Below are 14,115 nucleotides of genomic sequence, written 5' to 3'. Positions count from 1 at the left end.
TACATTTGATGTCCTGTACTGTGTTCAGTTTTGAAAGTCAATGCCAAGAGGCACCTAGAGGCTGTGATCAAAGAGCGTGACGACTGGAAAGCACGATGCCTCAAGGCCACCGAGGAGCGGGACACGTGGAAGAACCGGTGCCAAGAAGTGGCAACTGGCATTGTCCTCGTCCTCGACCTTATCGACCCGGCGCTCATAGAGGAAGAGCAAAAGACGCCCTAGCTCGGACTGGTCGAAAGATGCAGATAAGCATGGGGATGGTTCCAAGAGTTTGTGAAGGAGGCGGGTGAGTACACGGGTGCCCATGTACTAAGCATGGTATGTGCTCACTGCCCCCTGATCGATCTCAAGCGCCTGGAGGCTAGGTACCCGAAGGAGGTAGACCCAGACAAGGCGGAGGAGCTTCAGACGGCCTAGCTGGACTTGTCGGCAAAGATAATTGGCGATATTAACCTGTGTGGAGGTGGGACAGCACCTGTACAGGGGACACCATCGACAAGTCAGCTAGAAACGTCGTTAGTCGCAAGCCAACCAACGAAGCCTACGGTCTTGACTAGCCAGGCACTGGTGGGGCCATCCCCTTCAGCTTGACTAGCACAAGAGTCCCCGAGACTCGAGTAGGATATCGGAAGCGGCGAGCGGTAAGTGCCACGCGCCCCGACCAGCCAATGTAATAGGCTTAGAGCTGTAGAAGGAGGACATAGTTGTGTTATTGTAAACTTGAGCCTCTTTAGGCAAGCTTGTAATAACGTAACTGTATATCATTATAAGCTTGTTTGCTTTGTATAAAACGTATTTAAGCTTGAAACTTTTGCTTGGTGTAACTAAGTGAGAACATGTTAACGTTCTATTTAGTTGTACCATTTTGCTCGACACATCATCTCGAAAAGTTTGTGCGGCCTTAGTTTGTTGTGTGGTCGAAGTGTGAGGTACGGTGACCTGTGCACATGTAGACACAGACAAGTCAAACCAAGGGGGCCTGCCAATCACCCGTAACATAGAGAGCGGATCCCATGCACGCATTGGGAAGAACCGGAGACAGGTCCTGCTCCAAAAACCGTAGAAGGGGTGGTGGTCGGCTTTTACTGGCTAAGTTAGAATAACCATAAAATTCAAAGTGACACATTAGAGTGGTCGGAGAAATCATAATTGCTTTATTGAAGTAAATCGAAAGTATAAGAGGAGTACATATCTCAGTAGTTAAGCATAGAAACGTCTAAGCTTGTCGATGTGCCACGAGTTTGGTACGTCCGTACCGTCCAGGTGAGCTAACCTGTAAGACGTTGGTCGTGTGACTTCCTTGATCATGAAGGGTCCCTCCCATGGGGTTGCGAGTTTGTGGACACCAGCCTGGTTCGTCTTCCACTTCAGGACTAAGTCCCCAACCACGAAGAAACGCTCTTTAACGTTCTTGTTGTAGTACCTGCGCAAAACAGCAAGGTATTTGGCCGTGCGTACACAAGAATCGAGCCTTTTCTCTTTGGCGCTGTTCACTTCTAGCTCCCGTACTTCATTGACCTTGCCTTCATCGAAGTTCTCTACTCGTGCTGATCGGAAAGCTATATCTGGTGGGATGACTGCCTCAGCGCCGTAAACCATAAAGTATGGTGAGACGCCGGTGTTACGACTGGGCTATGTCCTGAGGCCCTAGACCATAGTTGGTAACTCTTTGAGCCATATTCCGGGAGCTTTGTCATTTTCTCTATACATCCTCTTCTTTAATGCGTCCAAGATCATGCCATTTGCCCGCTCGACTTGTCCATTAGCTCTAGGGTGCGCCACCGAGATGTATTTTACTACTATGCTCCTTTCATCGTAGAAGTCCCAAAAAGCGTTCCTAGTGAACTGAGTACCCAGATCGGTGATGATGCTGTTGGGTACGCCGAAATGGTGGATGACCTGGTCAAGGAACGTAACAGCCTTCTCTGAGGATGCCTGTACCAGAGGCATGTATTCTATCCACTTAGAAAATTTGTCAATCAGCACGAAGACACATGTCAATTTCCTAGGAGCCGGTTTGAAAGGCCCGATCATATCTAGTCCCCAGCATGCGAAGGGCCAAGAGGCTAGAATCGTCTAGATCTCATGTGCTGGTATGTGGATTCTCTTAGCAAAGAACTGACAACCCTCATAGTGGCGGACTAGCTTCTCTGCGTCGGCTACTGCTGACGGCCAATAAAACCCTGCTCGGAAAGCCTTACCGACCAGTGTTCTTGAGGCCGCATGGTTGCCACAGGAGCCAAAGTGGATTTGGTCCAGGAGATGTTTGCCTTCCTCCTGGGTTATACACTTCATCAAGATTTCCTCCTTTGCGTTTTTGCGCCATAACTTGCCATCGACAAGCAGATACTGCTTACTGCGGCGCATCAGACGCTCGTTTTCTATTCGATCAGTATAACCGCTGTCATCTGTTAAGTACTTGATGAAAGGTGTTCTCTAGTCTGGCTCATGAGTGGTCAAAGGCGGCTTGGTTGTGCTCGGTGCTGGAACCGTAGCCACCAATTGCTGGTCTGGAGCTTTGTCGACTGTGGAATCTTCTTCTTCGATGGAAGGCGTGAGCAGGTCATGGACGAATACGCCATGTGGGATTTTGGCTCGGGATGATCCTAACTTTGACAGCGCATCCGCTGCTTGGTTCTTGTCCCGGACCACGTGTATGTACTCGATGCCATAGAACCTGCCTTCCAGCTTTCTTATCGATTTGTAGTATGCGTCCATCTTTTCGCTGGTCGTGTCCCAGTCCTTGTTGAGTTGGTTGATGACCAGAGCCAAGTCTCTGTAGACATAGAGACGTTTAACACCAAGCTCAACTGCAATGCGTAAACCATGCAGGCATGCTTCATATTCGGCGGCGTTATTAGATGCCGGGAAATAAATCCTGAGGACGTACCAGAGCTGCTCCTTGGATGGTGATACAAAAAGAACTGCTGCTCCCACGCCGTCGATGTTGAGAGAGCCATTGAAGTACATCATCCAATATTCATCGGACCCCGAAGAGGTAGGCGTGCTTAAGTCTGTCCACTCAACGATGAAATCGACGAGTGCCTGAGACTTGATTGCAGTACGGCTTGCAAATTCCAAGGAGAAGGGGCATAGCTCCATTGCCCATTTGATGATGCGCCCATTCGCATCCTTATTGCGAATGATGTCCCCCAAGGGGTACTCAGTCATGACCACCACACGATATCCATCGAAGTAATGTCTCAACTTTCAGGATGTTATTAGTATGGCATAGAGCAACTTCTGAATCTGTGGGTACCTAGTCTTGGATTCGTTGAGTACCTCACTGATGAAATAAATTGGCTGCTGTACCTTATAGGCATGGTTCGGCTCATCGCGCTCGACCACCATGCTAGTGGAGACCACCTGATTGGTTGCTACAATGTAAAGTAGGAGAGTTTCGTCTTCTCTGGGAGCAGTGAGGACCGGAGGTGATGTAAGGTATTGTTTTAGCTGCATGAAGGCAACGTCTGCTTCCTCTGACCACTCAAACTTCTCGGATGCTTTGAGCAGTTTGAAAAATGGTAGCCCTTTTTCTCCTAATCTTGATATGAAACGACTGAGAGCAGCCATGCATCTGGTAAGCTTCTGGACATTCTTCACCTTTTTGGGGGGCTTCATGTCTAAGACAGCTTTGACTTTCTCCGGATTAGGGTGTATGCCGTTGTAACTGATGACGTTGCCTAGCAATATACCAGAAGGAACACCAAAGATGCACTTCTTTGGGTTTAACTTCCCATTTGAATGTATTGAGGGCCGCAAAGGTGCGTTTTAGGTTGTCAACAAGGGTATGTGCTTCCTTGGTTTTGACAACTACATCATCCACATAGGCCTCTACAAGGTCGTCTTTTATCTCGTCTGTGAGGCAGGCCTGAATGGCGCGTTGGTATATAGCCTCGGCGTTCTTGAGCCCGAACAACATAGTCATGTAGCAGTAGGCGCCGAAAGGCATGATGAAAGATGTCTTGATCTGATCGTCCTTTTTGAGAGCGATCTTGTGATAACCAGAGTAGCAATCGAGAAAGGAAAGGAGCTCGCAATCGGCGGTTGAATCTACGACCTCGTCTATGCGAGGTAAGTCGAAGGGGTCCTTAGGGCAATGTTTGTTGAGATTAGTATAATCAACACACATTCTCCATTCATTATTCTTTTTGCGTACAAGAACCGGGTTGGCTAACCACTCTAGATGATACACTTCTTTGATAAATCCGGCTGCCAAAAGCCATGTCACTTCTACCCTAATTGCCTCCTTTTTGTCGCGAGCGAATCGTCGTAGCTTCTGCTTGATAGGTTTGGCCTTGCTGTTGACATTCAAGGAGTGTTCGATCAAGTTTCGAGGTACACCGGGCATGTCGGCAGGTTTCCATGTGAACACATCCATGTTGTTCCTCAAGAACTCGATGAGCGTGCTTCCTATTTGGGATCCAGGTTGGCCCCGATAAGGGCCGTTTTGCTGGAATCGCCGTCGACCAGCTGGATCACCTTGTGCTCCTTTGACTTGATGTTCTTGCGTGGAGCCTCAAGCTCTGGGATCTCCAGGTGGTCGGCTGAGGTCTTCCTAGCGTCAAGCATGGTCTCGGCCATGTGAATAGAGAGGTCGTGGGCCTCTACTATTTTGAAGCTGTCATCCTCGCAGGTATAAGTTGCGTATACGTTGCCCCTGAGGGTTAGAACTCCTTTCTCGATAGGCATCTTGAGCACCAGATACCTGTAATGAGGTATGGCCATGAACTTGGTGAGCGATGGTCGACCAAGAATAGCATGGTAGGTGCCGTCGAAGTCAGCGACCACGAAGTTGACGTAGTCGGTGCGGAAGTGGTCCGGAGTCCCAAATTGCACATGTAACATGATCTGCCCGAGAGGTGTAGAGCTCTGTCCGGGGAGAACGCCCCAGAACTGTGCCTCGTATGGCTTGAGGTCCGCCTAGGCTATTTTTAGGGCAGGCAGGCTGTTCTTGAATAGTATATCGATGGAGATGCCGCCGTCGATCAGTACTCTGTTGAACTGAACCTTGTTGATACAAGGATCGAGGACCAGGGGAAAACGTCCTGGTTCAGGTATGGCGGCCCATTGGTCCTTCCTACTGAAGTAGATTTTGCGGTGAGACCACGGAGGGAGCCGCGGATCGGTGAGAAGGTTGTCGGTGTTTGCCACGTTCAAGCAAGTGCGGGCGAGCAGCTTGCGTTCTCGTTTGGTCTCAATGGACACCTTGCCGCCGATGATGGTGTGCACGCGATTGGTTGGCTTGACGTATTTATGACAAGGGTCTGCATCGTCGTCATTGTTATCTTCATTGCGCTGTTCCCCTGCGTCGTTAGGCTTGTCGGACGTATCCGGAGCCTGTTGACGCGTGTAGATAGTCTTGAGGATGCGGCAATTCTCCATGGTATGGTTTGACTTAGGATGGAGCTGGCAAGGCCCCTTCAATGCTTTGGCGTAGTCGTCTTCGTAGTTACGACGTCCACCGCCCTTTTTCACGGTATTGACCTCACCATCGTCTTCCTGAGCACGCTTGCTCCGGTAATCGTCACGGCGGTTGCGTCGCTAATTACATTGGTCGCGGTGGTCATGGGAGTCATTGTGCTGGTTGCAGCGGTCAAAATTGTCGTTTCGACCATGATTGCCGCGGTAATCGTCGTGGTGTGGAGGGTGGTCGGAGCGTGGAACCCTTGCTGCTTCTTCAACAATTATCTTTTTAGCGTCGTCGACGTCCGCATATTTCTTAGCGGTGGCCAAGAGCGCTGTGACTGATTCAGGTCTCTTCCGGAGGAGCTTGTCTCTTAAGGCGTCATGGAAGCGGAGGCCAGTGATGAAAGCCTCGATTGCCTCATTGTCGGAGATTGATAGGACCTTGATGCGCATCTCTGAGAAACGCTGAATGTACTCACGTAGTGGCTCGTCTCTTCGATCTCAGATCCATTGTAGATCATACTTGTTGCCTGGTTGTTCACAAGTAGCGATGAAATTATCGATGAAGGCTTGCTTAAGCTCCTGCCAAGAATCAAAGTAGTTCGCCGGCAAGCTAACCAGCCATTGGTGACCTGCATGACCAACAGCGACTGAGAAGTAGTTAGACATGATGTGCTCGTTAGCCATGGCTGATCTGCACGCGGTTTCGTAGAGCATGACCCATAATTCGGGGTTTTCCTTGTCGTCGTACTTCTAAAGTTTCTCGAGTTTGAAATTCTTGGGCCATATGACTTGGCGAAGGTGTGGAGTAAACTGCTTCAGACCCGGCGGGCCGTGGGTGGTGTCATACTCCATACGACGATGGCTTTCGTAGGATGCTCGATCGTCGGCTCTCTGGTTGATGCGAGCGCGCAGATCGCATCCACCGAGGTAATGGCAGAGATCGTTATTGCCATCACGGCGATCTCGATTGCCATCTGGATTAGCCCTGCGGCCGTGATTATCGTGGCGATTGTCGCGGTTGTCCCGGCGGTCATTGTCCCGACGGCGGTTGTCATTCTGGCCATCATCATGGCCATCGTTGTCGCACGAGACACGTTGGTTGAGTGGCTATGAACGACTTGGGCGCTGACGGCTATGGCTTGACTCGACTGATACGGATGGAGCCCGAGCTTGGTTTGCAATCTCCGCAGTCTAGGCCATAGCAGCCATCAGATAGGCTTGTATTTCGTCATGAACTGCTTGGGTTTCCGGGGTGTTCGGTAGCCGTTGCATTGTTGCCATGGCGATGGCTACGTTGGCACTTGGAGTCCTGAAGACTTGTTTGTCTCCCACCCTGTCGAAAGCATCGTTGAGGTCTCATGGCTAGACCCTTATGCGCCGTGCCTCCTGGTCTGCTTTGGCTTCAATTTGCCGGTGATTAAACTGGTCAATGTTGTGTGCTTCACGTGCAGTCCTTTCTTGTTCTGTTTCGCCAACTGCCGGTGGTTCATCATTGCTGACAACATTGATCAACCCTCCTCGCCTTGGCGGGAAAGACGGGAATTGCGGGAACCCCGGGCGTGATCCGGGATATCCAGATCGTATTCGACGCCTTCATCTCTATGATGCTGGAGCTTGGTGTGGACGGAGGCATCAGATGCGGTGCCAGACGAGGAGTTGGAGTCACCCTCTTGGACCGTGTGGACGGATCCTTCACGATAATCTTCAATCCGGATCATGTTGACGAAGTTGCGTGGCTTCGGCCGAGGTCAGCGCATAAAACACAGATCCGAGCGGCGTTGTAGGTTGTACGCGTAGCTGGAGGCAGTGTTTCATAGGCCATAGGGCTGGATCTGGTGGTTCTCCGTCGAGGCTTCGTACTCGGAGGGTCAGAGACCCATTGCGAAGGTCGGCTGGCGACGAGTGGAGCGCCCCTCAGGAGTAGATATGACCACGAGATCTGTTCCAAGTCGTGTGGGACGACTGGTCCGAGCTGGTCGGGTAGATCTATTGTGGGGAGTGGTTACCTACTCATTAGGTTAACTTTGAATCGTACTTACTAGAGCTAGGGTTTCAGCGAGTTTGGTGCCGACCCGATCGATGGAATCAAGCAGGTCGGTGTTGTCGATCTGCTTCCCTTCATAGCGGGGAAGCGGATGACGGGTTGTTGGCATGGCTAAAGGTGACGTACGCATGGTCGAAGCCAGATGTACCGTGGTCGGAGCCAGATCCATCGTGGTCGAAGCCATATCCATAGTGGTCGGAGCCGTATCTGTAGTGGTCAGAGCCATATCCGTTGTGGTTGGAGCCGTAGCCGATGCAGGTGAAGTAGTGGTCGGCGCGGACTGAATCCACGCCTCCTCCATGGTCATGGCGATGGCATCGTCGGAGCCGGTGGTCCAGGTGATCTGGCCGACGGTGAACGTGAGGCCGTTCGACGTAGCCATGGAGCCGGAGGTGATGACCATCTTGTTTGCTTGGAGAGCAGTACGCACACCCCCTACCTGGCGCGCCACTGTCGACAAAATATGGTCGGCAGTCTACCTAGGGGTATACCCAAGGTAGTAGATTGTTGGCAGATAGATGCGCAAGCCACAAACAAGACGGTGACACAAGACAGACACGAGGTTTTATCCAGGTTCGGCCGCCAAGAAGGCGTAATACCTACGTCCTGCGTCTGATTTGTATTGTTGTATGTCAACGAGAGATGTTTTTTAGAGGGATCCCCTGCCCGCCTTATATAGTCCCGGGGGCAGGGTTACAGATCTGGAAACCAATCCTAGTCAGTTACAATTGCCATATGTGGCCGGATAAGGATTCCTATTCTAACCGACCAGGATCCCGCTTGATCGCCAAATCCGCCTTGACTCCTTGTGCGGGACTCCGATCAGGTTGGCTGGGTCGCACGTCGTCTTTCGGGTGGACCGGACCCATCGATCCGGGCCGGCCCAAGCTTAGCCGTAAGGGTATAGGGGTTAATACCCCCACACATGACGTCGATGACCTCCCTGCGCCTCCTCTGCAGGACCGCATGTACACTGGCGACCTCCTCTGTAGGACCTCGCGTCCTCGGCCACGCGCCGGTGGGCCTTGGCTCGTCCGCGCGGCCCATGAATGGCGCTCGCCAGCAGGGTTACAGCTCAGAGCCGAGGCCGCCTAGAGCGCCGCTCACCATCCCGCCTGGAGTGCCGCTCGGCTAGATCTCGCCAGCCCCGTGGCTGGAGTCGCATCCGCGCGCGCTCGGCTAGATCTCATCGGCAGGGCCAGAGCTCGTCCACACGCCAGCAGGACCGAAGCTTGGCCGCGCGCCGCTGGAGCTCACCTACTCTTCTTCCTCCCCACGCGCGCCTCTTCCTTCGTCCCACTTCTTGTGACTTCGTCCCCTCGATTTTCAGGGGCAAGAATATTCCCTAGTGGGATGATCCCACCCCTCCTTGACTCTCAATCAAACAGCACAAAAGAGGGATCATCCCACGAATCACACACTTAATAGGAGAATTTAGAGGATTCTTGGATTGGGGCCCGTTGCCATCTTTAGCTAGGAGTGGTGGCGGAGACACAGAAGAGGGAGCCAGGGCGAAGGTGTGGTGCTATGGGCCCAAGAGCGCTCTCATACACATCCCGATTCGTGGCGGTGGTAGGTGGAGGAGGAGATGCGGACATTCGGTGTGGTGTGGTGTGGTGTGATTGGATCGTGGGTGATTGGACAAGGTAGGAGAAGAGAAAAAGAAAAAAAAAAGAAAAAAAAGAAAAAACAATAAGGATAATAATATCAATATATTTCACCCTTTGCAACTATCGGAATAAGCTATTTTGCTAAACACCATAGCTCAACCGAGAGTTATTTTAAAGTTAAAGTCAAAAAGAAAGAAAGAATAAGCTGTTTCAGCAATCAGCAGTGAGCTATAAGAGCAAACTTATCGTTCCGACTTGTTTGACCCAATATATAGTTTGGCACCATTGAGGCTCCATTCCCGCTCATCTGCCTCTTCCTTTTTTTTTTGTCTGACACCATCTAAGGGTCCGTTTGGCATGGCTCTGGCTCGTGAAAAAATAGCTCTGGCTCTGGCTCCTATGGAAAAGCAGCTTTTTCTGGGTCTGGCTTATTTTGTACGAAAATGTTTGACAAAACGGCTTCTCCTAGCTTTTTAGAATGTATAGAAGATGTCAATTGTCCATTGTGCCCTTTCATATGTATAGTTCATTGTGCCCTTGCATATGTATAGTGGTTGCATATATGAGTTTTATGTGTGATTGTAGTTGATAATATAATTTATATATGAGGAATGAAATTAGTAGATATACCTTTTTTCTTCGTGTTTTCCCTGATTCTTTCTTTTTCTTCCTTTTTTCATCTTTTATCTTTCCTTCCCCATCCTTTTTCTTCTATTTATTTCTTCCTAATTTATATATGAGCAAGCAATGGCAAGTTTCTCGTAATTTTGGTGAATAGTCAAGGGCACATGCAACTTTTTACTGTTTAGGATAGAGATGAGTCGGGAAAAGCCACTTTCTCTGGCTCATGATTTGCAGTGTAAGCCGAAGAGTGGCTCATGGGTGGCTTTTGGCCTGAAGCCATTTTGAATCGGAGCGTTTGGTAGGGCTCGAGCAAAAGCTGCTCAAGAAGCTGCTCAATGAGCCCTGCCAAAGCCCCCTAAACTTCATTCCCGCTTATCCTCCTCCTAACTCAAAATCGCGTCTAACCCTCGCCCACTCTGCCAGCCGCCGGCCCTGATTCCCCAATCCTTCCGCTCCACACCAGAACCCACGAAGCACGCCCAACCCTCCCCCACTCTGCCAGCCGCCAGCCATGGAGGAGGACGCGGCCAGCACCACCGCCAAGAAGACCAAACCGGATGGAATCGACGGCCAAGGACATCCGAAGATTGGCAGCCCCGCCGGCGACCAAAGCTTCGACTCCATCGATCGCCTCCCTGACGAGGTTCTTGGCAGCATCATCTCCCTCCTCCCCACCAAGGCTGGCGCCCGCACCCAGATCCTCTCCCGCCGGTGGCGCCCTCTCTGGCGCGCGGCGCCTCTCAACCTTGATGCCGGTTGCGACCTCACCTGCCAGGACCGGAAGCAAATCCTCTTCGTCTCCAAGATCCTCTCCGACCACCCGGGCCCCGCACGCCGCTTCGCCCTCCCCGGCATCCGCCTCCGCGACCGCTACGCCAGGATCGACGGCTGGTTGCGCTCCCGGGCCCTCACCGGCCTCCGGGAGATCGATTTTCACTACGAGATCGAGAACCCGCAGCTGCCCTACCCGCTACCGCCGTCCGCGTTACGCTTCGCGCCTACCCTCTGTGTTGCCGACTTTGGGAACTGCGATTTCCCAAGAGAGGTGGCGCCATTGCTCAAGTTTCCCTGCCTCAAGCAGCTCTCCTTGCGTTCCGTCTTCGTGTTGGAGGATGTTCTTCACAGCCTGCTCTGTGGTTGCCCTGTTCTTGAGAGCCTCTTGCTGGATGGGAATTTCGGCTGTGGTTGCCTCCGCATCAACTCGCCCACTCTAAGGAGCATCGGCATCAGTCTTTTTTGCTTAAGGGAGAGAGGAGAAAATCCTATCTTGCTCCAAGTTCTTATTATAGAAGATGCCCCTTGCCTTGAAAGATTGTTACCACTTTACCCAGATGAAGGTCCAGCAACAATTCGGGTCGTGCGGGCGCCAAAACTAGAGATATTGGGCCTGCTGTCCGATGGCATCACTAGACTTGATCTTGGAACCACTGTTTTTCAGGTAGCAGTAGGCTTCAATTCTTCCATCTTGTATTCTGGATTTATATGTGCTAGTGACTAATTTTGCTGTCTCCTGATTCTTGTCCAGAAAATGATTGCCCTAAGCTTGACAACCTTGATTCGCACTGTGAAGGTTCTGGCCCTTGACACTTGGGGGCCTAATCTGGACTCAATTGTTGACTTGCTCAAGTGTTTCCCCTGCTTGCAGAAGCTGTATATCATGGTGAGAATTTGCCTTTGCTTGCTTCATGTGCCAATATGAACAATTGAGACATAATATAATCTAGTGAGCTACTGTGTGACATTGCCGATGGCGTAGTAATTGCTTTCATTTTGTTTTCTTTCTATATTATCCAGTCTCACCTACAGAACGGTAGGAAAAACAAATGGAGCTATAATCCACTGGATCCAATTGAATGCCTTGAGTCTCATCTTAGACAAGTGGTCGTGATGAAGTACTGGGGCATGAGACCTGATGTTGACCTTGCCAAGTTCTTTGTTTTGAATGCAAAAGTCCTAAAGAAAATGGTATTTGGATCCGATAACAACTGCAGTGATAAGTGGATGGCTAATCAATACAGACGGCTTCAACTGGACAACAGAGCTTCTCAAGGTGCTCGATTTATATTCAAAAGAAGTGCTTATTCAACATTCGCATGCAATAGCCACACACACGATTTGTGGAAGGATGATCCCTTTGACAGCCACTTCTGCAGATGATGCATGAAGATTCGATGCCCATTCAGAAGATTATCTTGTCTTTATGTCTGATGCCCAAATTTTAGTTTTCCTGCTCTTATTGATAGCCTTTAATTTGTTCCTTTGCAAGTTGACACTCTTACTGAAGTTACTGCAAATCTGTGCTCTATTGAAGCTGTGAACAGTATCAGTATGTGTGCAAATTCTTGCAACAGCTAACTTTGCCTGTCTGTTTAAGCAGTCAATCTTTTGGAGAAACATATGTACTGTTTTTATGTGGTAACAACCTCAATTCTTGTCTTAGAAGTTTGCTTACAAAAGCATATGTGAAATTCTGGTGCTGGTTTTCATTTATCTGTTGCTTCCTTTTTTTGTGTACACAAAAGTTTACCTTCTCAGCACTTTCAACTAATTAGATTACATTGACCTTATTGACAGAAGATATATATTCTGATGTTGCCTATGTATGAATAGTGAAATATAAGATTGTTAAAATTTTAGATGAACATAATCGGAATAAATTAATGTCAATTTAGAAATATCTATTATCTTTGGATCAAACAGAAGTGTTGCATGCTAATTGTCTGCACTGAAAAGCTGGTATTGTATAACTAAATTACAAAATGGGGTCTTGGACATCACGATTCAAACCACTTATCAAGGATCAGAGAAATAAACTTAAAATCTACAATTGCGTCCTTTCAATGTATAATATTTTGTACCAAGTAACGGATCGTTTTTGAGCTTACAGAATTATTATTACTATTTATAATTGTCATCAGCTGAACATATGCACTGTTTTTGGCAGTGATGTTATGTCAACCATAATGCACAATTTTTTTTGGATACTAATACTGCCAGGGTCAAACTATGTCCATTATTTCTGTTTGTGATTGAGAAATGGTGACCCAAAGTTTACTACCTTCGGGTATTTTGATATCTGCTCTGCACGAGCATTATTTTTCCTGTTCTTTACATTTGTGTCTTGCCCATTCCATTGGGACTATGCTGCTATCTACACCATGATGTTGCTACGCTATCTCTGGCATGATTTTTTAAGGTTCAATAATCTGCCATGTAATGTTTCCATGTGTTCTAGCAGTGTAGGACCCTTCTTTGATATGATTTTACTGCAATGTGGCAAAATTTACAGCTGTTACCTGAGCACAGCTGTTGGTCACTCTGGGCTTGAGTGGAGCCTCCAAGTTGGAGAGTTTCAGGCCTCGAGGACCATTCAGTTCACACAGAAAACAAATTGTGAAGACATGAATCGTGGTCATCATTTTCTTTTCTTTGAAGGTCTGCCGCATGTCTGCATCTTGATCCAAAGCGTCGGTGAAGTACCTACGGACCGACAATCTTGGAGTCCTTGAAAATCTCGCTTGACATTTCTTTGTTCCTCTATTCTAGGATGGCTCTTCGGGCTTTCTTAGGTTATGGTGCTCTTCAGGCTTTCTTAGTCCTCTGGGCTAACCGCAACAATGGTCGTTATCACAAAATCTCTTAAAAATTTCAATATAGAGTGCATTATTATTGCAAATGTACATATATCACCATGTTCCAACAAGTTAGTCGTCACCTAAAGATATCAGGTTATGATAATCCTATTTTTCTGAAGAATTAAGAGTTGATCGGTTCTCAAGTCAAGCACATAGAAATAAATAGTGTTTTTTGTCTATATATATTGCATTTTACTATCACATCTCCTAAATTTGAAGTGCTAGAAATTTAGCTAACATTTAGGTGATTATCGTGAATGCACACTTATAGTGATTAGTTACTGGATTAGAGAAGGTGGAATGCCTGGTATGGTCAAGGCTCAGAGAGTAGGCTGCAGCAAGAAGCACTACAAGAAAAACCGCTTCTAGATACATTTTATCTCCAGGCTAGATACACTCTATTTAATCTCTAGTGAAGAGTATAGACACATTTTACTAAACTGTATCTAGAGCATCTTCACACGGACAACTATAGATACGGTTTGTCAAGTGTATCTAAAAGCCATGATCCACTTTCTAGAGATGGTGAATTGTGTATCTACATCTTCTAGAGACATTTTAAATTTTGTGTCAATCAATGTCATACCTTTTTATGTTTTTCTATTTTTCTTGTATTGCTAATAGTTATGTAGAATTACTTTTTAATAAACACATAATCATATTTACTTTGGACACCATAGTATACAACTCAAAGAAATGCATTCATTTAACTTAATTCTTATACATCAGAATATATTTAAAAAGCTTTGTGCATGTCAGACACTTGCACTTCGTTTCCCAATCTTTGCTT

The 14,115-nt window shown here is 48.3% G+C and overlaps 1 protein-coding gene across 1 annotated transcript; it reads left to right on the top strand.

The window, feature by feature from the left end:
- The first annotated feature begins 10,096 nt into the window (after positions 1 to 10,096).
- LOC136551293 (FBD-associated F-box protein At4g10400-like) lies at positions 10,097 to 12,169 on the top strand. The gene is made up of 3 exons (XM_066542865.1): positions 10,097 to 11,128; positions 11,216 to 11,350; positions 11,485 to 12,169. Exons 1-3 carry the CDS (start codon positions 10,202 to 10,204, stop codon positions 11,845 to 11,847), a joined length of 1,425 nt encoding a protein of 474 aa, XP_066398962.1. The 5' UTR covers positions 10,097 to 10,201; the 3' UTR covers positions 11,848 to 12,169.
- The last annotated feature ends 1,946 nt before the right edge of the window (positions 12,170 to 14,115 follow it).

Source organism: Miscanthus floridulus, chromosome 4 (assembly GCF_019320115.1).
Source record: "Miscanthus floridulus cultivar M001 chromosome 4, ASM1932011v1, whole genome shotgun sequence".
NCBI classification, from domain to species: domain Eukaryota; kingdom Viridiplantae; phylum Streptophyta; class Magnoliopsida; order Poales; family Poaceae; genus Miscanthus; species Miscanthus floridulus.
Note: the sequence above shows the minus strand (reverse complement) of the source record. Positions and strands in the feature narration are given on the sequence as shown.